This window comes from Labeo rohita, chromosome 20, assembly GCF_022985175.1.
Source record: "Labeo rohita strain BAU-BD-2019 chromosome 20, IGBB_LRoh.1.0, whole genome shotgun sequence".
NCBI lineage: Eukaryota > Metazoa > Chordata > Actinopteri > Cypriniformes > Cyprinidae > Labeo > Labeo rohita.
Genome location: NC_066888.1, coordinates 18,510,210 through 18,536,333, shown reverse-complemented (window position 1 = coordinate 18,536,333; position 26,124 = coordinate 18,510,210). Strand labels below are relative to the sequence as shown.

At 35.9% G+C, this 26,124-nt stretch overlaps 1 protein-coding gene across 5 annotated transcripts in view; it reads left to right on the top strand.

Moving 5' to 3' along the window:
- sipa1l1 (signal-induced proliferation-associated 1 like 1) overlaps positions 1-26,124 on the top strand; it is a 97,012-nt gene that overhangs the window by 32,661 nt on the left and 38,227 nt on the right. For all 5 annotated transcript variants that reach the window (XM_051138932.1, XM_051138931.1, XM_051138930.1 and 2 more), the window contains exon 2: positions 23,183-24,893. In XM_051138932.1, coding sequence (XP_050994889.1) covers positions 23,402-24,893 — 1,492 coding nt within the window. In that variant the 5' untranslated portion in view covers positions 23,183-23,401. The remainder of the gene's footprint in view (positions 1-23,182; positions 24,894-26,124) is intronic.

Here is a 26,124-nt window from a genome sequence, read left to right as displayed (position 1 = left end):
AGTGTTTAGAATGAATGAACTGGTGACTTTAAACATAACACTTAACCTAAAGATGCTCCTAGGAGATTTCTTCCTGTTGGATGTGTAATATTGCTTTTGGACAAGCAAGCAACTGCTAAATGACAACAGCTATTATCTTACAGTGCACCCTGGCTTTATGCACCATCTGATGAGACAACACTGAAATCTCCAAAACCACAGTGCAAGCATGAACTTGCCATGCCTTTCTGAACCTGATTCGTCTGCTTACACTCCTGGCACGACTCAAACAGTTTGAATATCTCACAGGAATCCCAAATCATCTGAGGACAGTCTGAGGCTGTTTTGATCTTCGTCTTGGTTTTAAAAAAAAGCTCTTAATTTCAGGCATTTTGACCCGTCCACCTGAAGCATTTAACAGAGGACTGTAGTATATTTCAGAACTGAAACATGGAGTTGCTTTTGAAAATGCATTTTAATTTTTAAAGCAAGAAAATATGGAAAGGTTGACGAGTCAGCCGTGAGTATTTTGCCATTTAAGCATGCCTTTGGAGTTTAATGACAGTAAATGGATTGTTTAAAACTGCCATTTATTTTTAGTGAGCTGTTCCTTTCAAAAGCTGATAAGACTTAAGTCTCCAGCACATATCGAGACCCAAATCTCAAGTCTCCTGGGAATTCAATTAAATGTGGCTGTGCACAAACATATTCTGCTTTGCCATCAGAGGACTTTCATTTATTCATAATAACCTTCATTCAATATTTTAAATATTGATAATTTAAAAAAATGTTTTTTTGTTTTTTTGAGCAGCGAATCAGCATATTAGAATGATTTCTGAAGGATCATGTGACACTGAAGACTGGAGTAATGATACTGAAAATGTAGCTTTGATTACAGGAATAAATTACATTTTAAAATATATTCAAATAGTAAACAGTTATTTTAAATAGTAAAAATATTTACAGATTTCTTTGTATCAAATAAATGCAGGCTTGCTGAGCAGAAGAGACTTCTTTAAAAGCATTACAAATCTTACTGTTTGAAAACTTTTGACTGGTAGTTTATATTTTTGATTAAACAAATGCAGCTAAAATATGAAGTGAAATGTAGGTAACAATGGTGATGAAAAGACCTGTATGTCCATATAAATTCCACTCATTGCTTACGGTTTTAATCTCTAGATTAAAATTTGCCTATGCATCATTTTACTAACATGATTTATTCTTAATCATCATCGTTTTTGATGAATGGACAACTCAAGGACAGCATTATAAGATGCGGTGCTGGTTAGATTTTTCTTGCCCTTCTTTGACACAACTTCACTTTTTAGGCCTTGAAGTCTCTTTTTGCACTGAATTTTTAAATTCTTGTTCTAAATGTCAAGGAGTACAGCTGCTTGCTCTTTATAATCAGACCTTGACAGAGTTTATTCACTCTTATCTCAGTTTAGCCTGATTGATTAATGGAGGGCCGGTACTCCTGTTAAATCGTAAATCTTTGTTCCTTCAGTAGCATTTGTGTTAAATAGAGAAAAGGAGTAGGCAACCCTCATTTATTAAAATGAATGCAGAAAACCAAGTCAGTCCTGAAATCTCTGCGTTTACCTTCCCCTCATCGCCTCGCAGCCGCACACCAGCTTTGGTCTCCACCCACTCGCTCTCAGTCTTTCACACAAACCCCGTGGAGGGAAATTACAGGAGGGCACTCGGCAAAAGCAGGTGCACCCGGAAGGTGTGATTACAAACCTGTGGAGGTTTGAACCACAGGTTTGGAGGATAGACCATAAAAGAGATCCAAAGACAGCTTTTTAAAACGCTAGATGCCATTTATTGGATTTAAGATTATCCTGTGTGGGTTAAGTAGTAAAAGTCAAGGAGAAGCAACCATGGTAATGGTAATATTTTGGGGGGATAATTGCATAAAGCATGGATCGTAAAATCACTGTAGACACTAACAGTGGCTGATTTATTGGATAGGCCTGTAAAGCAGATAATGAAAATATTGGAATGCTGTATTAGTTATTGAGATGAGGCTATTGAGTGTGGTGCATTTCATCATATGCTGGTACAGTTATTATTAACATAACGGCTTTAGAGAAATTCATATGAGGAACTGTCACATGCATATTATACCGTGTAAAAGATGACCGTCTCTCTTTTTCCCTACAATTTAGTTAGAGTAACGCATGAGTCTGAAGAGAATGGCTGCAGTGAGACTCAAGACTGCTTTTTATTTCTTGTTACGAAGGTTATAAAGATTTCAAAGTTTACCGCAAGTTGTTTGGCTGGAAAAAAAACAATTTAAATGTAAAAAATTAAAATAAAATAAAATAAAATAATAAAATATTTAAAAAATAATGAATTGATGTATTCATATATATATATATATATATATATATATATATATATATATATATATATATATATATATATATATATATATATGTATATATATATATATATATATATATATATATATATATATATATATATATATATATATATGTATATATATATGTATATGTATATGTATATATATGTAAATATATATATGTATATATATGTAAATATATGTATGTATATATATGTATGTATGTATGTATGTATGTATATGTATATGTATATGTAAATTCAATACTAAATAAACCAGTAAATTAATTAATAATAATAATTACTATTGTTGTTGTTGTTATTATTATTATTATTATTATTATTATTATTATTATCCTCCCCTGGCTTTGTTAAATGAAATGAAATGAAATTAAACTTAAAAATAAATTCAGTTATTCAATAATGTATATAAATTCAATCATTCAATTCTAAATTAACCAGTAAATGGATTAATGAATGAACTATTTATTATTATTTTATTATTATTATTATTATTATTATTATTATTATTATTATTATTATTATTATTATTGTATACAATTAAAATAATTTGTCACATAGCGACGATTGATTTGAGCTTGGCAGTTGTTGTTTTTTTGTTTCAACTGTTGCTCCCTAGCTTTGCAAAATAAAAATTAAATTAAATTAAATTGTAAATGATTAATGAATGAATGAATTATTTATTTATTTTATTATTATTATTATTATTATTATTATAAACAATATTAATTTGTCATATAGCTGTGATTGATTTGAGCTTGGCAGTGCTTTTATTCAACTGTCGTCCCTTGACTTTTTCACTTTTCAGCTCGCCATCGTTTCACGCCATCAATGCAATTATTACATTCACAATTGAGGCTAATTGTATATAACTTTTGAGTGTGTATCCCTGAGTTTTAGTACTCTGTGACCCAGCTTACCATTAACCATCCTGTTTGCACATTTATGGCATTGATTTTGAATCAGTGCTAAAAAAATTTAAAAAATCGGAATCGATGCTTTTGTTTTTTTGTGGCCATTATCCAGTACCAAAATCTTATTAGAACTTTTTTATGCTTTTCGCTCACGTAGTTCTTTTTAATATGCATGAGTGAAGTTATTCTAATTTGCACTGAGAGGAAATTCAACCTTTCATTGGACTTTTATTCAGAGAGGGTGGCTGTCTCTGAACTCACTGTGTGTTTACCTTCAGACCTCCAGGTTGATCCTGTTTTACTTTTAGAAACTTCCTCCACTTCCCCGCCTGGGAGAACGAAGTCTGACAGCTCCTGTCAAAAGCCTTCAGACGGAGAGAAATCGTTGCTGTCCGACCCAAGCACAAAGAGGCTTTTGTTATCCAAACAGCACAACAAAATTAAGCAGAGTTCAGAGGTCTTGAAGCATTTTTGTTAAAAAGTCCAAATGTTTCTGAACACCCTTTGAAAGCATCCAACTAATCCAGCTAAGTCGTTAAGTAGATGCAAGGAAGAAAATCCAATACGGAAATGTCAAATTGTGCCTTGAAAGCTCTGGAAGGGAACGCAAGAGCGCATCCCGTGTGAATGGGACCCTTACAGCTTCAGGTGTCAGTGTGAGTCAGAGGAGAGAAATGTCCCAGCAGCTGCCATGCTGCTATAATCGCAGCTCCCAGCTAGTTTCCCCTCACCAGTTTTGGGACTGTGAAACTCAACAGATTTGAGGAAGTTTCAGAAATGTGCTGAGAATGGCTGTGTAGTTAGATTTTCCTATCATACGGCCACCTAAAAGAGGTTAACGTTTGGATAAAAATAAAATAATACAATAATGACCTGTTCTAGTTTTGTCCTCGGCTCGCATTAACTGAATCAGCAGTCAACTAAGCAACAGTGACTCATTTTCAGTTTAAATTTTCTTCCACATTTTTGCTCTTCCCCATTTCTTCCTGTTCTGGAAAGGGGAAAGGAGAACTTCCTTTGCTGTGTGAATGATACAAGCCGCTCTGGCCACCATACATTCCCAGTAGAGGAAAATGGTGCTGTTGGCTACAGCCCAGGGAGCTTAACGACCTGTCCAGGCCTTCGACTGGAACAGCACAGTGAGATTCATTCACAGAGTTAGAAAAAGGATGAGAACTGTCTTCACACCATTCCTGTCTGCTCCACAGTCTCTGAGGGAGACTATAGACCTGCTGTTTACTGGATTTCATCTTGAATTGTGCTTACATGTTGATTTTAATTTAAAACGTATGTTTACAATCAAAATTGCCTAATTAGTTACGTTATACTGGGTATTTGCAAATGCTGACATTTTTATGGAATTCGCAAGTCATTAACTGTCTCTATTCTGTTTTTTGAGCAATTGTTTCCTGCAGCTAGGTGTGAACCTAATGAACCTAATTAACCAAATTAACTTTTTAGCTACTTAAGGTCTTATTATGAGGATTTCTCAGAGAGCTGCTATTCCTTAGGAGTGCTCTTCTAAACTTTATTAACTGCTGTACTTCTAAATTTCTTGGAGGGCTGTTAAATGGTTTTATTGAATTACATAATTTTCTGATTCTAGTCTTCAATGTGTTGTGTGAAATGCAAATAGTCAAATTAAACAGGCTCTTAAACAACTGTTATATTTCGAATATGTAATAGAATATTTATATATACCACCGTTCAAATGTTTGAGGTCAAAACAATTTTTTAAAAATGTATTTTAAAGAAGTTGCTCATGTTTATGCTCACCAAAGCTGCAGTTATGTGATCAAAAGTACAGTCAAAACCATCATGAAATATTATTACTGCTGTCACATGATCCTTCAGAAATCATTCTGATATGCCAATTTGGTGCTTAAGAAGCATATATTTATTTAAAACAGACATCATTCGCATTATTATTAAAGGGATACTTGACCCAAAAATGTAAATTTCCCTTTGACTTACTCACCCTCGAACCATCCTAAGGTGTATATGACTTTCTTCTTTCAGACAAATACAATCGGAGTCCTGGCTCTTCCAAGCTTTATAGTGGCAGTGAATGGGTGTTGAGATTTTGAAGTGAGTTTAATAAAGGCCTCCTGAAGTGAATCGATTCGTTTGTGTAAGAAAAATATCTATATTTAACATTTTATAAACCTTAACTGTCGTATGTGTGTGTACATGAGAGAGTAGCATTCCAGCGGATTATGTAGGTGATGAATGCGGAAGAGCAAAACAAAACACCGGTCACGTATTAGAAGTTCAAAACGAGGATTTGGAAAGAAAAATGTCGGAGGATTTCGATATGAGCCAAGAGGAGATTGGTTTTCCTTTGCTAAACAAAGGAAACGTTGCTTCCTTTGCTCCTGTAAACAAAATTTGGTTCTTAGAAGACTAACATATTCTCACAGGAGCTTGCACTACACCTGCATCCTACATGGTGTTAATTTTGTCAGCTATTTTCAATTTTAGACTAAATGTCCTTTGTAGTTTTTATCAAGTCTTATCTTATTCTATTTTTTTTTAGTCTAGTTTTAGTCGACTAAAAGTCTGAACATTTTAGTGGTTTTATTCAAAGAAAACCTGTACTTTAGTTTTAGACAATGAAAACTTGACATTTTAGCAATTAGATTATTATTAACCATATAGCAGTATTAATTTCAGCAGCCATTTTTAATTTAGTCTTAGTCTTACTCATGTACATTTTAGTTGTCGTATTCAGTCAACCTCGTTCTGCTTTTGTTTAGTCAAGTTTAAGTCAACAAAATGAGCGTTTTAGTCAATGAAATCTTAGTCACGTTTTCGTCATGCTGTATAATAGTTCAACTGATTTAAAAAAGATTTTGCTCAGAATTATAATTGTAATGGCTGTTGCCATTTTGAGAAAAATACTAAATTGCACTTTCACCAGTAAGCACAAATCAATAGAATATGGACTCACACACATGGTTTATTTTACCTCATAGTGTACAGATTTATTATAGGCTTTTTATTATATAAATTAATACCAAAGACTAGGGCTGGGTGATTATTATTTTGTTGTTGTTTTTGTTTTTTTGTTTTTTTTCTTTTCAGATTTTCATCTAAATAGTCACTATTTAGAATAGAAATATTACCAAACGTTATAATTAGACATCTTGACAATATGCCAATGATAACAGTAAAGAGAAAAGAACGATCCGACCGTCGTACGTTTACAACAATGGAAAAGCAGCGCAATCAAATTAAAAAAAACCTGTTAAGAACTACTAGTGTATGTCAAATATTTCATGTTTGCATCATGATGACAGGCTGAAAGCTGCTGTTCTTTTTTTTTTTTTTACACAACATTTATAGTTAATAATAATCTACTGGTGTTATACCTTCAGTCATTTTGAATTTGACTTCTTGACTTCTGAGGGTTTTTTTTTTTTAAAGCATTTTCCTCCAATTATTTCTTAACATATAATATGAATAAGAAGTTTGTACAAGGTGTAGTTGTAGTTCATGCATCTTTTCTTCAAAGATTTTTAACAAGTGATTTGTTTAACATTTACATCATGTTGACAACTTCAAGTGTGGTGCATTTGGAATAGAATGTTCTTTAACTAGAGGGTTAATAAAGAAAAAAAAAAACATTTTACATTTTCAAGTTATCTAGTTAAAAATTGTAAAAAAAAAAAAAATATCAAGAATCGGTCATGACAGAACACAGACCGGCTGAATGACACTTTCAGTAACATCGCTAAACTCCAGATTGTTCGCTAAACTCGTAATTACAACTTGTCAACTGGGAGTGTTCTGAGAGCTACAACTTTTACCACACCGCTGTACCACTTGACCAACGTAGGCTCTGTTTAGGCGTTGATAGTGTTGCCATAGAAAAGCATAATTCCAAGTCTGAGGACGTAAACGGCTCCGAGTAGAACGTCACGTGTTGTCATCTCGAAATTACGGTAATTACAATATGGCGTGAACGCAGCATTACACTAGTCCTACGTCATCCTCTGAAATGCACGTACGACACTTTGCGGAATCTAGAGATTACAGCGTATAAAGATTTAAATATGGATGTTTTTCTTACACGAACTCATCCATTCGATTCAGAAGGCCTTCATTAACTCCCCAGAGCCACGTGGAGTACTTTTTATTTATTTATTTATTTATTTTTGGCCTTCAGCATCTCAACAGCCATTCACGGCTATTATAAAACTTGGAAGCCCCAGGACATTTGTATTTGTCAGAAGGAACAACGTCATATACACCTAGGATGGCTTGAGGGTGAGTAAATGATGGGGTAATTTTCATTTTTGGATGAACTCTGATATCTCTGTAATGTCTTCACTGATCATTTTTTTAAAATTAATTTTTAATTCATTATTATGTAACTTGGGTAAATAAACACATTTTAAATTTAAATCTGGGGGAATAACAATAGGCAGGATTACTTTTGTCCATGTCTAGCCATGTCTATGCATTCATCACCTGATTTTGATCCACAAAATATTGCAATGAGTCTTAAATAATAGTCTCTTTGTACCAACTTGGTGTAAGGTATCTGCTCTAGGGCACAAAAATGAAACAGCTGGATTGACATCACAGTGACTTCTGAGTCACCGTCTACTTTGCGTTGAACTTACAACCTGTGACATCCCATCTCTGTTCTTCTCTCTGGCAAAGTAGGCAGGAAAAAAAATTAATCTGGTGCAGTGGGGATCTGCGCATTTCTTTACTCTTGTTTTTCCATCCCTCTCCTCTGCAGTGCCACAAATACCAACCAGCCAGAAGCTTGCGCTGGATGATCGTCAGCTTGCGCCTGAGATAAGATGGTCCGCCTCCCAGAAATGGAAGCAGGACACAGTTGTGTGTTTTGATGGCAGTGGCACGCAGGCCAGTACGGGAGCCAGATATCAGAAGCCCTGCTCTGATATGGCTCATTGCAAAGCCATTTTTGGATGTAATGACTCACTGATATGTTTCCTCCTACACCAACCTGTGGTAGCGTAGGGTGCAACCCAATTCATAGCTATATGCAGCCAGATTTTTTATTTTTAATAGCAGTGGCAGAGCACCTCTCTTTTTGCATTGCCAGAGTGACTTATGAATCTCTTTTTGGAGCCCAAATAGCACATGACTGAAGTTTGTGTGGATGTTTAACTTCATTGGATTAGAAACTTCATTTTTAGTTTAAGGTTGTCGAAGCGTCTCACTCCCACACGTCTTATATAAGCGATACCATCATCTTTACACCTCGAGCAAACGTGCTCGTAGAATAACACGCTTTGCTTGTAATTCAGTTAAATACACAAGCAACCAAATCAACCTGTCAGACAACAAATCCCGCCTCCTTTTCATTAGCCGTTAATATCTAAAAATCATTTGAAAGCTGCACAATGAAACATCAAATCTCTGGCCCTATTTTTTCCCCTTCGCTCTTGTTGTTTTTTTTTTTTCATGCGATTCTCCGAAAGACTGGAATTATATGGTGTGAGGCTGTTTGACAGCCTCTCCTGTTAATTACACCACAGAGTTCTCTTTTTCTTTTTCTTTCTCCTGCTGTTTTTTTCTCTCTCTCTCTTAGCTATTTTCGTCTGTTCCTCCTACCATCCCTGTGACTGTGTTGCTAGGGACTGTCGGTGGAAATGTGGATGTTTCTCTCGTAGAGGGAGCCAAGGTTCGTCTGGTTGACATGCTTACGGTTGACGGCATGTACTAGGCCCTTGGGGCTGGTTGTGAGGAAAGCAGTGTTAATTTGTAACACTGTTTTTGGGCTGTTATCGTTCAGTGAAAGGCATTCGGTTGAGGAAACAATCTGTTTTATTATTTTTAAAGACTGGTTGGATTGTACTTTTGGTATAAAGCGGACTTTGCACTCATCAACTGAGAGAATGTGGCATACTTTTATGATTTTTAAAGATTAATCATTACGTTTTTTGCTGCCTTTTCTGCATTCTACATAATTTGCAGTACCATTTGCTGTACTCCCTCCTAGTACTGTTCATAACAATGATTACTTTTTTATTGATTAAGCTAATGATTTTTTTTTTGAATAACAATTTATGAATCTGTAAATTATTTACTGATTAGTTTATAAATCCTTTGGTTTACTTAACAATAATAACAATAACTTCTGACTGTTATACATTGTTTGATTGTTTTAGTCAATCAATTTCCAATAAAAATACTTACAAATAATTAAAAATAAAATCCTAACAAAAAATGGAGTCTCAAGAATTAAAAGACATGTATCGGTAATACTAACTGTCCATGAGTCCAACATAAATTCAGCCAAACAATGCACTTTTATTGTTTATTAAAGGGATAGTTCACCCAAAAATGAACATTCTGTCATTAATTACTCACCCGCACTGTAAATTTTAATTAACTTAATGCATCCTTGCTGAATAAAATCATCATCTGAATCAGATATATTATCTGATAGGTTTATTGTGCATTGTTTTTTTTTGGTGACTTGACTAGGGCTGCAACAAATGATTGTTTTGATAACTGATTAATCTAACGATTATAGAACTATCAGTCAAATAATTATAAAGAATTTTCCTGTGGTAATAAAAGTATACACATATGTGAACAATAGCTTTTAAAATGACTTAAAATACATCTATAATAGCAATGAGGCAATAATAATTAGTTCAAATAAAGTGTCAAAAGCGATTAATCATGATTTTATTGAACAAAAATGTTAAAATACATAATGTATTATAAACAATAGAACTAATGTACATTATGCATTATAACAAATGTCTGCCGAGGGCGTCAAACAGCCTGACGATTGCTTTACACTTTACTTCGCAATCTTATCCTTGTTTAATATTGACCAAACAACATTTTATAATCTTTAATATTTGGCCATTTCTTCACGGCTGAAATGCTACTGCCACTGTAATTTCCTGAATATGTGGACATTAAAACGTGTAAACTCAGAGTGAGGGTTTAAACTTTTATTTTGAAATCACGATGAACTGTTAGCATAGAGAAAGTTACTAATGTATTCTCCTGTGTTTGCGTTGGTTTATAAATGATTTACTGTACAAATCTGATGAAATGGCACACGTTGTGTTCCTAGATGGACAATATAATAAACCCAAACTCACATCAACATGCAGAGATGCTCCACACATGTAAATGATAACAGTTTGTGTGGACCCAGCATCATTTACTGCTCTTACACGTGTGCAGGTAACATACACGCATGTGAAGAAAACGCATATATTAAACCTGCATCGCATATATATATTTATTTAATTAAATTGTATCATTTGTAAATTCACAATAGCATTATGCTTTATGAATTTTAAATGGGTTTAATATATCATGCAGCTTTGGTAAATGGTCTAATGGACCCATTTCGCAAGCCTGTGATGACATGTTTCAACGGTCATCATCACCATACGTTTTTTAGATTTTGATTTTTAAAAACATGTATGTACATTTATAACACTATACTTTGTATCAAATCACCTTCTCATCAAGTTACAAAAAAAAAAATAGTTAATGCTACGTGAGGTTGTTTCTAATCCCGCGTCTATGGGAGGGACGGTAAATTTGACATTGTTCTCTCTTCTGACTGCCGATATCAGTCTAGCTCAATTTTTTGAGCTAGACTGTCGTGAAAACACTCTCATGTAGTTTTTCTTTTGCTATTTGAGCAAATGGGAATGCAAAAATATATATTTGTGGTACTCTCCCATTCACTGCTCTCGGATTTTACCCAACTATGACGACTTCCGCTATGAGAAACCCGGAAATGTGAGGAAGGTCCATTATGTGCTTCATGGATTCTTATCTGTGAAATGCGCCACTTCCGGTATTTAGCCGATTACTCAACGGAGGCAACATGAAATGGAGGATTTTTAAAAACCGAAACCACGAATAGAATTGACAGATCGTTGCAGGCATAGTCATGTCAGACAAAAACTGCAAGTAAATTATTTCATAATGCTTTGTCTGGAAATGAGCGTTTTATTTTGATCATGTTGTCAAAACACTCACGTGCATCAGTGAGTTAATAAAACTGTTGTAATAGTGGCAGATTACTGAAACACCTTAAAGGGCACACCCCTTAAAACAGATCGTTTTAGACAGAGGGTCAGAATGAGGGTTGAAAATTTTTTGTTTCTTTATTTTTTTGAGCAAAATTTCATTAACATTATAAGTAAACCTCAAGGAACATTTTAAAATAATAATACAAAAAAAAAAAACCTCTCCTTTTAAGCTAAATAAAGTTTATAAATCCTCTACACCACATTTGTTTTGTCCAAACGTTTGTGTAGTACTGAGGTTAGGGATCATGTCATATTAAATGACAGTCCTTCCCACGATGCATCCAGGCGTTCAATCACCTGCGAACAATATCTGCAGCTGCGCTGACTGAGGTTGAGTATTATATATCCAGCTTACTTTTCATTGTAGTGGAGACCATGAGAACAGCTCCAGCTGAAAGTTCATGCAAATCAATACTGCAAACATGATGTCCTCTGCTCTGCTGACATACCTCTATTTTATTTTCAGGGGATGTGGCCTTGTTTAGTTGAATGAAACCTTTTAAAATGGCCTTGCTGAGCATTTTACCTCAGTTTATTTATAGATGATGGAGCTAGAGGTGTGCTGTAAATGTGTATTTAGAAAATGTCAGTGATTTTCCTGATGTGAGCGGATAGAACAGCTTTCCTATTTAATATGTCATACTGCATACTGTGCGTTAGATTGAATACTTGTCAGTTATGTGTGTGAAAGAGAAAGAACCTTTTTTTCCCTCTTTGTCTTTTTTTGGCTGTTCTATCATGTATTTTGACAAGTTCTGTCAGTTTTCATTGATCTTTTTATAGAAAGAGCCCATTTGATGGGCCATTTTATTGGTCTCATCTCTCTGTGAGCAAGAATATGTGATTGGACCCGAGTACAACCCTCCATCACACTGTGTTTATTAATAATGAGTCAGATCTTCAGCCGATGCCGGTCCATTGAATGATCAACTTAGAAAGTTTTTGGAATATGGTATTATTTGGGGAATAATAGATAGATAAATTTGTCCCAGGCCATTTTCCATTGATTTTCTCCTTCGTTTTATCAGTTTCTGGAGCTTGCACATAATTCAGGCTTTCTCACACATACCGCAGAGGTAAACTCTGTCACTGGGTGGTATTGATTTTTACCCAAGATCCCCAGCGGAGTGTTAGCTTGTCATGTGTACGGCTGAATCACCAACGAAGTAGCAATGTGTGTTTGTACGTATGATCACAGCTGTTAAAAAAGATTAGCAGCGAGCTCTGCTTTTCATTCTTCCCGTCTCTGCCGGCTGATGATTCATGTGCTGATGGCTCAATCACGCAGACAGAGGAGAGGAAATCTGCTGGCTTTTTTAATCTCTGATGCTTGCATCACAGGTGAAATGACACAGCTTCACCGCCTCAGAGATTAGTCCAGACTCACCATAGTGCGTTTGAAAATGAACGCTGCTCACCTCTGATGAATTGCTGCATTTATATTAAAGGTTTATGCTGCTTGTTTAAAAATTTGATGAAATGTATCATTTTCAGGGTTAGCTTATTGCAACAACACATTACCTTATCAGAGAACTCTGCTTAAGATGCATTCTGTTTTGATTGTTTTTTTAGTTTGCTAGTTTTCCAGCATGCATGGGCATAAACAACCAATTTGTTTGCAGAATTATATATATTGTTATAATTATTTATTTATTTGTTTCTATGCATCAGGGCTCAGCAATAAGGATTTCTTTTCTTCTCAGTGTAGTAGCTATAGTGTGTGTGTGTGTGTGTGTGTGTGTGTGTGTAAATATAAATAAATAAATAAATAAATAAATAAATATATATATATTTATATTTATATTTATATTTATATTTATATTTATATTTATATTTATATATATATATATATATATATATATATATATATAGAAGTGGATCAAAAAAGTATATATAAATTTATATAATTTATATTTAATATTAATATTTATCTTTACAATTTTTATTTATATCTTAAATTATTATTATAAATATTATATGAACTATAAATATATCGTTTTTTTTTTATTATATAAATTTTTAAAAATATATACATTTATTGATTAAAAGACCAAAATTGGTCAAAGTATTACAGCCATGTAACTCAGACAACAGATTTTTTTATTCTTTTTTTTTTTGTAGTAAAAATGTGTCATTGGCTCAGTAGAGCAAGTGAGAATCATGCTGTCATTCATATCTTTCCTGTATTGAGAAACAAAAATGTATTGAGAAAGAGAGATGGACAGACAGACTGGGAGGAGGGAGAGTGTGAGAAAAAGGAAACGGGAAGACGAGGAAAAATGTGGTGCATGCGTGGGAGACCACATCAACCTCGGTCTGCCGAGTGGTTCCTCTTTAGTGGGTAAACACTATCTTCCATGGTTGATGGGTGAAAAATGAGGGGTTTTATCATCAACCACCAGGCAGCACAAACCTGTGTCTTTCCGTTCGTATTTCTGCCATTAAATATTGTGTTAATGCGGGATTATGTTGTTGCTCGTGACTTTCTTTGCCCACACAAAATCGAAGCCTTTAAATGTAGTCGCTCACAAAAAAACATTTAAAAATACGTTCTGCCTGGAAAATAACTGAGCAAAAGAAATCAGCTTCGCCACTTTGTCTTGCTTTTGCAAATCTGGCAACGAGTTTCCAGCTGTACACATCAAAACAGAAGCACATTCCTCCCTAATTCACAATTTGAGGTGCACCACAGGTTTCCATTGAAAGGAAAGAGGTTTTGTCTGTCTTGGAATGGAGTCAGAAGGGCTCTTATGTTATTTTTGGAGTGGCCATGCACTCGAGAAATGTTAATATTTGTATTACTAGATAGATAGATGTTGAATTAATAATAGACTTTTTTTTTTTTTTGTCTGTATTGGGGAAAAAAATATTGATACACCTACATTGGATTGGCTTTAATTACTCATTTCCTCTGTTTTTAATAATAAATATCACTGTTTCATGTAATCTTCAGCAAATCTGAGCGTCAATGTTTATTTTTCATAAAGTACATTTATAATGTGATGCACTTGTACCATTTCAAAGTTTTAATTTTAGTGTTTTTTGCGCTATTTGCTGTGATGCAGTTAGTTCTATGGAAGCACATTTTTGCCACTGAATAAAAAACTTTTTTTTCAGAATTGTGAGAGATAAATTCGCAATTGTGAGTTATAAAGTCTAATATTGAGGGTGAAAAAGACTATGCTTTTTAGAATTGTGAGTTTATATCTTGGAATTCTGACTTTAACTCGCAACTGCGAGTTTATATCACGCAATTCTGAGAAAATAAGTCACTTCTCAGAATTGTGAGTTTGTCTTTCAATTAAACGATAGAGAAAGTCACAATTGCAAGATATAAACTCCAATTCTGAGTAAAAAAAATAAAAATTGTTAGTTTATATCTCATCTCATAATTCTGCCTTTATTTCTTAAAATTGCAAGTTTGTCTCACAAGACTTTTTATCTTGCAGTTTTGACTTTTTTTCTCAGAATTGTGAGATATAAACTTGCAATTGTGATTTAAGTCAATTTTTGAAGGGGGAAAATGACTGATATGTTCTCAGAATTACGAGTTTATATCTCACGTTTCTGACTTAACTTACAATTGTGTTATAAAGTCAGAATTGCAAGATCTGAACTCACAATTCTGAGAAGTCACAATTGCAAGATATAAACTAAAATATAAACTAAAAAAACTGAGTTTATATCTCACAATTCTGACTTTATTTCTCAGAATTGCAAGTTTGTCTTGTAATTCTGACTTTATACCTCGCAATTGCGAGTTTATATCAAGCAATTAAAAAGTCAATTGAAAAAGTCAAATTTTGAGGGGGAAAGAGACTGATATGTTCTTAGAATTGTGAGTTTATGTTGTGCAATTCTGAAAACAAGTCAGAATTGCAAGATGTAAACTCACAGTTGCAAGAAAAAAAAAGTTGCAATCACCTTTTTTTTTATTTAAAGGCTTCCATAGTTTTCTGATTGATATCAGAGAAAAAATGGGGCCACACTACTATGGTAAAAAAAAAAATATATATATATTGCAGATAGTCTTTAGTCTGTACCATATTTCATATACTGTCATGCCGCCCAGCCTTTGACCTTAAGTGCACTTAGAAGCGCAAAGGAATGAGATGGTTACCGCAACAACCACATCATTCACATTCTCTCCAGTTCTACAAAGTTTAAATAACAGGACACCGCAGTAGGAAACCCAGGTTGCTATTGATACTGTAGGAGTTATTTATCAAAGTAGAGATGAAGACATGATGTCTGCCTCCTGACAGTCCCCCTCACGCTCTCTGCTCTCTGGAATGAGGTGAGTCACATGCTGAAGCTTTAATCATCCTCCTGTAAGGTCGCAGCTGCGTGCAGAGGGGTGGTCTGAGCCAAACGTCTCGACTGGTCCTCACACCTCACACAACAGGTGTTGTCGTTTCTTGGCCTGAAGGTGTGACTCAAAAATGGGTCATGTCATCAGCCAGCCAAGCGAAGATGAGGTGCGCGTGACGGGGTGAGAGAAAGTGGCTTTTTTACAGTTGGGAAGACAGTGTGGCTGTGAAATAGAGAAAATGACGAAGTCAGTGGTAGGGCCCTAACCCGAATTCTGTTATTATTGCTTTTATTTAAACCTGCAGTCCAATTTTTTTGGATTAAAAATGATCCGAAATCAATTTTTGAGCAACTACGTAACCGGCCAGTGTTCAAAATGATCTACTTATTTTAGCCCGATTCACAATGGTAAACTTGTTTTCTAATTTGTGTGGTACTTATCGCGCCAAAATCAAGCTTGCTGCCGCGTCATTGTCACGTCTGTAAACATAAAGCAGATGCCTCAACTTGTAGGCTATGCTGCAGGTGCCAGATCATTTATAGCCTTTTTCTCACAGCAGCTGGAATAATCACATTTATCATTTTGATGGCAGATCGTAATCCAGAAAGGATTGTGTGTTTATGTAACACGTCAGGGCTCAACGCTAAGGATTTTTTCTACTGGCCCGGTTGGGCCCGGTTGGGCCAGTGGTTCAAATTTTCACTGGCCCTACCACAAAAAAATGAAATAGTTGCTGTTATTATTGTTTTTGACTTATGTTATCTTTTATTTTAATAAATAAGCTTATATGACACCAAAAGTTTACATACCAAATAAAATTGTACAATTCTTAATTCAAATTTCGATACCACACATAAACCTACTAGCCTAACTAAAGTTCAAATATTATTTGTTTGTTCAAAAGTTATTTTATTATTATTATTTTTTTATTACAAATATAAGGATGCTTTGGGAAAAAACAGCAGACTAAAAGAGCGCGAACTCAGTCTTTTGTCCGTCAAATACGCGTCTCTCTGTGATCGCTTAATTTAAATTAACAAGGTTTAAAAACACATGCAAATGATAAACTTTCGTGACGACGCCGCAGTGGCCCGATCGGGCCAGTGACAGATTCGTCAACTGTCCTGAGAGTCTTTCACGCTGGCCCCGGCCATCGGGCACTTCTTATTGTCGAGCCCTGCATGTGACTGAAATTAAATTATATTCCAGTTTTAAATCTGCATTTAATTACAGATAGCCTATGTAGGATTACACAAGATTTGTATTTTAATGAGAATGAGATGAAATTCGAGTGGTTAAACTCTATAATTAAACTTTACAAAAATCAAAATCTACACGCTAATACACACTACATACATGTAGTCACGCAGTGCTGATGTTGTTAACATTAACAATTTGAGAACAAAGTGTAATTTGAACAGCTTCATGGGTATGAGCTTAGCGAACATTATTTAATCACCCTTGGTAGCGTGATTTATTGTAATGCTTTTTTCCCTCAATTGATCAGAACAAAGTGACATTGTTCTTACTTGTTCAGATGACAATATCTGGTGAAAATTCTTTTTTGTATTTCTAACAGACAGACTTCATATTTAATAATGTGATTTAATTAGGTCTACAGTTTTTTAGATTTATTGATCTAGGTTTTTGCGATATCTTGTGACATTCTGCTTTGTACAGTAAATTCCATTTTTATGACTGGATTTTGTACTTCCGTTTGTGTTTTCTGCTTTGCAGTTGTGCTGGTTTTGTGCTGGGTCTTGAATGAATGAATAAGGAATGTGCTCTTTTCAAAGGTCCAAAAAGTCATCTTGGAAATACCCACTTCTCTGCAGTTTTGTTGAGCTTGTGTGGAGGACGTTGTTTGCCTAAAAGCGGTTGTCCTTTTGTCTGAAAGGCTGCAATTACATGAATTGTTCTTGTGTGTTCAACACTATTGTTTTTCTTCCTTGGTTTTGCAGAAAGATTTCAAGTGAGTTCAGCCCAGTACCACGTTTCCTCCAAGCCTCCAGACATTCTTTTATTCCTTCCTTGTGGTTGGAAATCCTGCCATTTTTTTTTTTTACGACTTACAGCCGTCACATTTTTGGAACTCACTCCTTTGCTTTATCAATAAATCTTGAGTGTTTTTATGCAGATTTGTTGAAGGGGTCATATAAAGAGGAACTAGTTTCTCCTTAATCTTTTGAAGAAAAAGAGCATTTCTTAAAAGCAACCTTCCTCAAAACATTCTCTAACTTTGTAATGTTACACGGATGAATGCATCGCCACATAAAGACAAAGTCGGATGATCTCCGTTCATTTTATCTGGCTAACTGTTTGTGCACCTCATTTCAGCATCAACTGCTTTTTTGAATCCGTCATGGTAATTCAGGCTTTGCAAAGAGGATGTTATTGAAGTATGTGGGCGTTAAAACTATATTGAAGCCGAGAGTAAACTCACAGCCTGTGTCTTAGTAGAGAAAAGCGCTGTTGCTTATTTTACATGTGAAACGAGTGTTTCTTAAAGGCAAAGTGGGGAAACGGACAGCTTAATTCTAGGGTCACAGAGAGGGTGAATTTTGTTTCCACACTGCTCTTTTTTTAAAATCAGTCTTTTTATTTTTTCAACTCTCTTTTTGTGTAAAGGTTTGTACCTCTGTGTGTATATTAATCTGGACTGAACCAGAAGCTTTCAGGTATTTTATTCTTCATTCATTCATTATTTTATTCATTATTCGCTCATTTAGTCCAACCATACACATGGTTGTTGCAGGTCTCATTTGAACAGTTGATTTCACCTCAACAGAATGTTTATCTCCGGTTTCCGGCTTAAGCTAACTCATCTGATTCATTTCCTCAAGTGCAGACTAATTAGTGTAGCAGTTAAAGCTGGGATGTTACTTTAGGCTCGGATCAGTAGGATTCCCTTAAGGGTGCTTCAGGTTATGATAACGACTGCAAATGTGACACAAACAACATTTAAATGGTTACTAAGAGTGGGAGCTTTGTGTAGCCAAAATTTTAGATAAAATTTATATTAAATGTACCATTCAAAAGTTTGGGGTCAGTGTAAATTCTATTTGATTTTATTTTTCAATAATTATATTCAACAGAGCTGCATTAAAATTGAACAAAACTGACTGTAAATACTTTTGTAAAGCCTGCATTATTACAAAAAAATCTATTTAAAATAAATGCTGAACTTTCCATTCATCAAAGAATGCTGAAAAATATCATTGGCTGCTGAAAATTAAGCTGCGACATCACAGGATTAAATTATTATTATAAATAATTTTTTTTTTTTTTTTTTACTGTAATAATGTTTCACAATATTTATGTTTTTACTGTTTTTAAAATAAATAAATACATAAATGCAGGCTTGGTGAGCATAGATAACTTATTTCAAAGCCATTCAAAAACCTCGCCAACCGTAAGATTTAAGATTTTTTTTTTTTTTTTTTTTTTTATAAAGGAATCTGTTCTGCATTTATTTGATCCAAAGTATAGCAAAAACATTAAAATGTTTAAATATTTTTGCTATTTAAAATAAGTTTTCTATCTGAAAATAATTTAAAATGTAATTTAGTCCTGTGATTTCAAAGCTGAATTTTTAGCATCATTACTCACATGATCCTTCAGAAATCATTTTAATATTCTGATTTGCTGCTGAAAAAACATTTATTATTATTATTATTATTATTATTATGATGATGTTGAAAACAGCTGAGTCAAATTTTTTCATGTTTCTTTGATGAATAGAAAGTTCAGAAGAACAGCATTTATCTGAAATGGAAATCTTTTGTAACATTATAAATGTCTTTATCATCACTTTAGATCAATTTAAAGCATCCTTGCTAAATAAAAGTATTAATATCTATAATTTCGTCATATTTAATTAAAAAGATATATATACTCCAAGCTTTTGAATGGTGTAGTGTATGTTACAAAAGCCTTTTATTTCAGATAAATGCTGATTTTTGGATCTTTCTATTCAAAGAATCCTAAAAAAATTACTCAACTGTTTTAAATTTTGGTAATAATAAAAGTTTCTTGAATAGCAAATCAGCATATTAAAATGATTTCTGAAAGATCGTGTGACACTGAAGACGGGAGTAATGATGCTGAAAATTCAGCTTTGAACACAGGAATAAATTGCATTTTAAAATATATTCAAATAGTAAGCAGTTATTTTAAATAGTAAAAATATTTCACAATATTACTGCTTTTGCTGTGTTTTGGATCAAATTAATGCAGGCTTAGTGAGCAGAAGAGAAAAAAAAAAAAACTAGTATTTGATTTAAATGCTAGGCTATTTTCTATTACTATGTCTTTTTTATAGAAATACTTGTGCTATATAAGGTCACATTTTGTCAGAGATTTGTTCTCAGAGTTAAAGTTCTCATTGCCGTGTTAGTCATCTCTGCCCTGCTCACGGTCTCCCTCGCGAAGCTCGTCACAGGTATCTGTCTCATTAGCTGGTTACATGGGATCTGTCAGCCCGCGCTGCCCCCATCTGTCATACTTTGGGCTATAATTTGGCAGCTGTGTATGACTAAGCCACAGAGTTCCTCTCGGCCTTGCAGAAGCACCTGTGCTGCAACCTCCCAAATTTATTACAGCACCATTTCTGAGTGAGAGCAAGACGGGAGAGGAAGAGTGCACTCTCAAAGAATGGAATTACCCATGACCTCATCCGCAGTCTGTGCGAGTGTGTGTTAGGGTTAGTGTGCCGCCACACCCGGCGCTCCACACACCCCTTCCAGCCATCGGGAGGTCAGGACTCACCGGCAGGAAGATTATCTCATGTTTTCATTAGCGCATACACATAGTCTAGCACTACCAATCTGATTCATAAACTCAAAATGTCAAGTGATTCAGTTGGATATCTGTTGTTTCAGTCAACCACCCTATTTGGGAATAGATTTCTTATTTTTCTCTAGTAATACTACTTACTTTTACTCTTGTGCTACATGCTGTCATTAAACACAGAACATTAGTTCATTTGTTTTTACCCTTATCATAATAAGTTTTTTTCATCTGATATTTTTAACTTACATTTATACTATGAATCTTGTACGTGATGTCTGTGTTGTCGTGAAGCATTGCTCCTCTCCCTGGGCTGTTCTCCTGTGGTGCGTGTGGCAGATTATGTAGGTGTGTGTAGTCATTGGGCTTCAGCTCTCTCATTAAGGTTAACCCAGCAGCACCGCCGCTCTGCACCACAACACTCGGCAGATGGTTGCCAGGAAACCAAGGAAACTGACATTTCAGAGCTTCTCCTGTCATGTGGGAACAATGTTCATCTGTAGTGCATTACAATTTAAGCGATGAAGCCTTATACGCATGCAGTGCCACCTGCTGTATTCATTTTTCACCTGTGTGGCCATCAGCCTAGGTCTCATTTTAGGTTAAAGCGCAGTTTGTAAGTGCGTCAAGTGTTTTCTGTATTAAAGGGGACATCGGATGTCCATTTTCCACAAGTTGGTATGATTCTTAAGCGGTTTCATGAAATATCTGCAACATGCGTTGGTTAAAATTCCTCAGTGGTTGTGTAAAACAACACCCTTTTTTCCTTCGGTGCATGTCTCTTTAAATGATAATAAGCTGTTGCTCACCCCACCCCTCTCTTCTGTTTTTTGTGTATTTGGTGGCGCATTAACTATCAAAAACAAAACTAATCCACTGTGTCTTCAGTGGTTCTGATGTCAGGAGAAAATGAAGACTGTTATGTTCACTTTTACGTTCAAATGCAAAACACCTGCATTGCTTATGAAACGTTGTCGCGACAGCAGCTTGAGCGAAGATAAAATGGCAGACAGCATACAACTGGCTAAGGGCACGATTATGCTAATACAGGACAGTCTGACAGCGATCGTGGGCGGGGCTTGGGCAATATGACATCATACTGCTCAGAAAATCAAAGCGACTTAATAATTGAGACTGTTTAGGTTTTTTGAAGATTAAAATAAAGGAGTGAATGGATTTTTATCATTGTTGAGTGGTTGTGTCCACACATTGCCAAGATACATTTATATGCAAACAGAATTTAAAAGTAAATTTTGCATTCGATGTCCCTTTAGAATACTTTTTCCTAACATATTGGGAGAGATATGTTGGAGAGACAGTGTTGAAAGACATTTTAAAATGCTCCGAAAGGCCATGTAATTATTTTCATGTTATGGCAATATTTTGTCAATATTACATGTCTTGCATTATAATGTAAAGTATTAAGTATGTGAACACTTATTTTGAATTGATAACGATAAAGTGAAATAGGTAAGAGGAAGTCGCTATAATAGAGATGGGATGTTTATTTTTGGCAAGTACGCTTCATAGTTGCTCACAAACTGAAGTAGTGACAGATTTTTTTTCTTCCTTGTTATGTGCATCTGAATGTAACTTATTAAAAAAGAAAAACGTAGGAAAGGGACTTGTCAAAAATGAATGCAAGCTTGCAGTTGATTTCAAGTGTAGAAAATGGAATTACATTTTCTTTTCATGTCAACTTTAATTGATTATTTTAAAGTGTAAAATCTAAAAATTGAAAAAAGTTAGTGCCTACATTTAAATATCCAATATCAACCAATAGGAGATCATTAAATTGATGTTACTAAATTTACCTGCAGTAATTGAATCTAATGTTACCAGGATTTTACTTTCAGACAAGTGGAAGATAATATTTTAGTATAGACTTGACGTTGTTGAATTGCTTCTAATAATCTCTGCTTATTGCACTGTTGCATCATACTCAAAACCATCCTGCTGATATCTAGTCAGTTGTTTTGGTTTGTGTCTATAGTCGTGCAGTGTTTTGCCTCTCCGCGGCGATAGCGGCATTGATTTATTCATGTGGTGTAATCTGCCCTTTGGCATAGCCAAGTGTATGAACATTGTTGCAGTTACAGGCCACACTGAACTGGAACTGGCAATATAGAGTTTAAGTCAAAAGTTTACACACCTTGCAGAATCTGCAAAAGGTTAATTATTTTACCAAAAAAAGAGGGATCATACAAAATGCATGTTATTTTTTTTATATTTTGTACTGACCTGAATTAGATATTTCACATAAAAGACATTTACAAATAGTACACGAGAAAATAATAGTTGAAATTTATAAAAATGACCCCGTTCAAAAGTTTACATACGCTTGATTTTAATATCGTGTTGCTACGTGAATGATCCACAGCTGTTTGTTTTTTTTTAGTGATAGTCCCTGCACGCTGTTCTTCAGAATAAAAATACTTCAGCTCCCACAGCATTTTTGTGTATTTGAACCCTTTCCAACATTGACTGTACGATTTTGAGATGCATCTTTTCACACTGAGAACAACTGAGGGACTCATATGCAACTATTACAGAAGGTCCAAATGCTCACTGATGCTCTAGAAGGAAAAACTATGCATTAAGAGCCAGTTGAATGAATTCTTAAAGAGCTTTGCCCCCTCCATGGCCCTCTTGTTTACCTCTCTATTTACTTCCCTATTTTAACCATCAAGATATCAGCTGTGATTGCCGTGTTCTTATACTATCCTCATTTTTCTCTTTTTCAGTTCTGCATAAAGGGATGAGAGGAGGAAGGTCAGATCACCTCATGGTCAGCACACATGTCTGATTCAGGTTCACTTTAAAGTTCACATTCATCCCGCAATTATCTGTCCTCCATTCTCTGGCCTCTCCAGCTTGAGTGGCTGCCCATGTTCCCCAAGCTTCGTTATTTCAGCTACACTGCGGGCATGCTCCAGTGCTGAGCTCCGCCACTTAGCCGTACCATGACCAGTCTAAAGCGCTCACAGACCGAACGCTCTGTGGGCGGCTCTGTTCCCGCCACAGATGAGTTTTATACTCGCCGTCTACGCTTGCCCAATGGAGGCGCGCCACCCCCTCGCAGCGAGAGCACGCACTTGACTGGGACGCCCGGAGTTCCCAAAATGGGCGTTCGAGCACGGGTCGCCGACTGGCCCCCCAGGAAAGATGGCGGCGGTGGAGGAAGTGGAGGAGGGGGTGGAAATGGCGGTGGTGTGTGGCACATCACAGTGGAGACGGATTCCCCTTCCACCACCACAGGAAGTGCCCAGAGCAACTTGTCAAGCAAGCTCGGTCACCTGATCAGCCCTCAGGACTCATCCATGCTGCGTAACATTCATAATACCTTGAAGAACAAAATGCAGAGCAAAGGCAAAGACAATCGCTTCCTCTCACCTGATGGGTATCTCGGGTCGCCCCGGAAGGGTATGCGGCGTATACGCCAGCGCAGTAACAGCGACATCACCATAAGTGAACTAGACGGCGATGGTAGCGAGGGTTGGTCTTTCTCAGGATGGACGCCCATGCATCGAGAGTACGGCAGTACCTCATCCATCGACAAGCACGGTGTGTCCGGCGAAAGCTTCTTCGACATGCTCAAAGGCTACCAGACCGATGCTCCGGACCAGCGCAGCCCTGCCCCTGAAAAGTTAAGCGAGTTGCTGACAGTAGCTCATAAACAAACCGCCCTCGACTTGCCCGACGGACCTCTTGGTCCTCCTCGTGGCAGTCCTGCTAGTCGCCTGAAAGAAAGAGAAAAACACATGAAGAGGCGTTCAAAGTCAGAAACGGGTGGAGAGTCCATATTCCGCAAGCTACGTAGCGTCAAAGCCGAAGGTGACTCATCACGTGCTGGTTCCGATGCAGAAGACGGAAAGTCTGATGACGTGGGTCCTCCTCCTAAACCGTGGGTCTGCCAAAAAGGCTTTGCACACTTTGATGTCCAGAGTATTCTGTTTGACCTAAACGAGGCTGTGCAGAGTCGGCAAAGCGCTGTGAAGCGGAAGAACACCACCACTGGTGCCTCTGCTGCAGCCGCAGCCTCGGCCTCCAACACGTCTTCTCTCTCGTCCACCCAAAGCGGGGCTTACGGCTCCCCTTGTGGCAGCCAGGAAGAGCTCAACATCAAGGATGGGCCTTCTCTTGACTCAGGTGATGACAAGAGCAACGATTTGGTTCTGAGCTGCCCATGTTTCCGGAATGAAATCGGCGGTGAAGGAGAAAGGAACATCAGTCCTTCGAAACAGGGCAGTATCGGCAGTGGTGCCTCTAGCTCTTCAAGAGATGAAGAGGGATCGCCTGAAAGAGCTCCCAATACACATTTTAGCAATGCAGGGGTGGCTGTTCTCGAAGCTCCGAAGGATGGAAAGAGTCTCCACCATGATCGTGGAAAGAGCAACATAGTTGAACATGTGGACTTGGGTGCTTATTATTACAGGAAGAACTTCTATTTGAGAGGTGAGTGCTAACATTTTGCAGTAATTGCACACTTAGGGCCAGTTTTACTAACAGCTTGCACCAACGCAGTCTTTTGGTGTTAAAATTGTACTGTGAGGTTGAATTAGGCTTAGACAATGGTATTTTTGTGCCTGACCTTATTGAATGTACATCTGAAGGAGTTTCCCTTTCAGACACAAAATTAATGGGAGGAGAGTATTCAAATGAATCCCGCAACGCGCTTTACTAATGTATGCCATTATTTAAAGCCCCAAAAAAGCATGTCTTAAACAAATTATTGTTGCTAAGAGAACAGAGAGTGCGTGGTAGAAGGGAAAGGATTTTTTTCACATGTATTAATTTATTTGGAATGCCAGAAGAACACATTATCTGAACATATCGTTTGCCAAGCCATGTCATTTTTAATTTGCTTCAGGAAATAAAAGATGACTTGCAACCCTCAACTAGGAGTCACGTAATATCATGTCTATCAAAACTTCTAGCAAACCATTTTTTTTGGCCTCCGGTTCTTTTCAACGTACTGTGGCTTCTTCATTTCTTTATTCTTTATTTGCGACTAAGCTAATTTGCTCTGCTCTTGGTATATTGCGTTGGTCGGTATGCTAACAAGATGTTGCGTCTGTGTTGTTTAATTTGCGCATTGTTAGTAAATGACCTGCAGAAATTTCCCCTCCCAACTGCGCTGTTTTGGGATTGTGCTCTCATGCTAATTTTCCCCATTTAGTAAAACTGGCCCTTAATGTACTAGTAAGATTTCTCAATGGAGATATTCATGCAAATTTAGGTTGCCGCTCCATATGAAAAAGAATTACTGATCACGTGACTAATTCAAAAAAAGGTGTAAATAAATCACTTTTCAAATTGACAAATGTAAGCACATTTAAAATGCAGATATACAGGTATTTAATAGTTATATCATGTTTAAATTAGTGACTAATCGCATAAAAATGATTTTGTTTACATAATGTGCGTGTGCTGTGTATATTTATATGTATATATAAATATACACACATACATGTATATATTTAAGAAATAAATGTACTTAATATGTACTTATTTGTATAGAAATCATATGTAAATATGAATACATATAAATGTGTAAATATTTATTACATTTATACATGTACATTTGTGTATTTATATATACATTAAACACAAACTTTTATTTTGGATACGATCAATTACGATTGATCGTTTTGAAGCACTAGTTTAAATATGTAGTTGAATAATG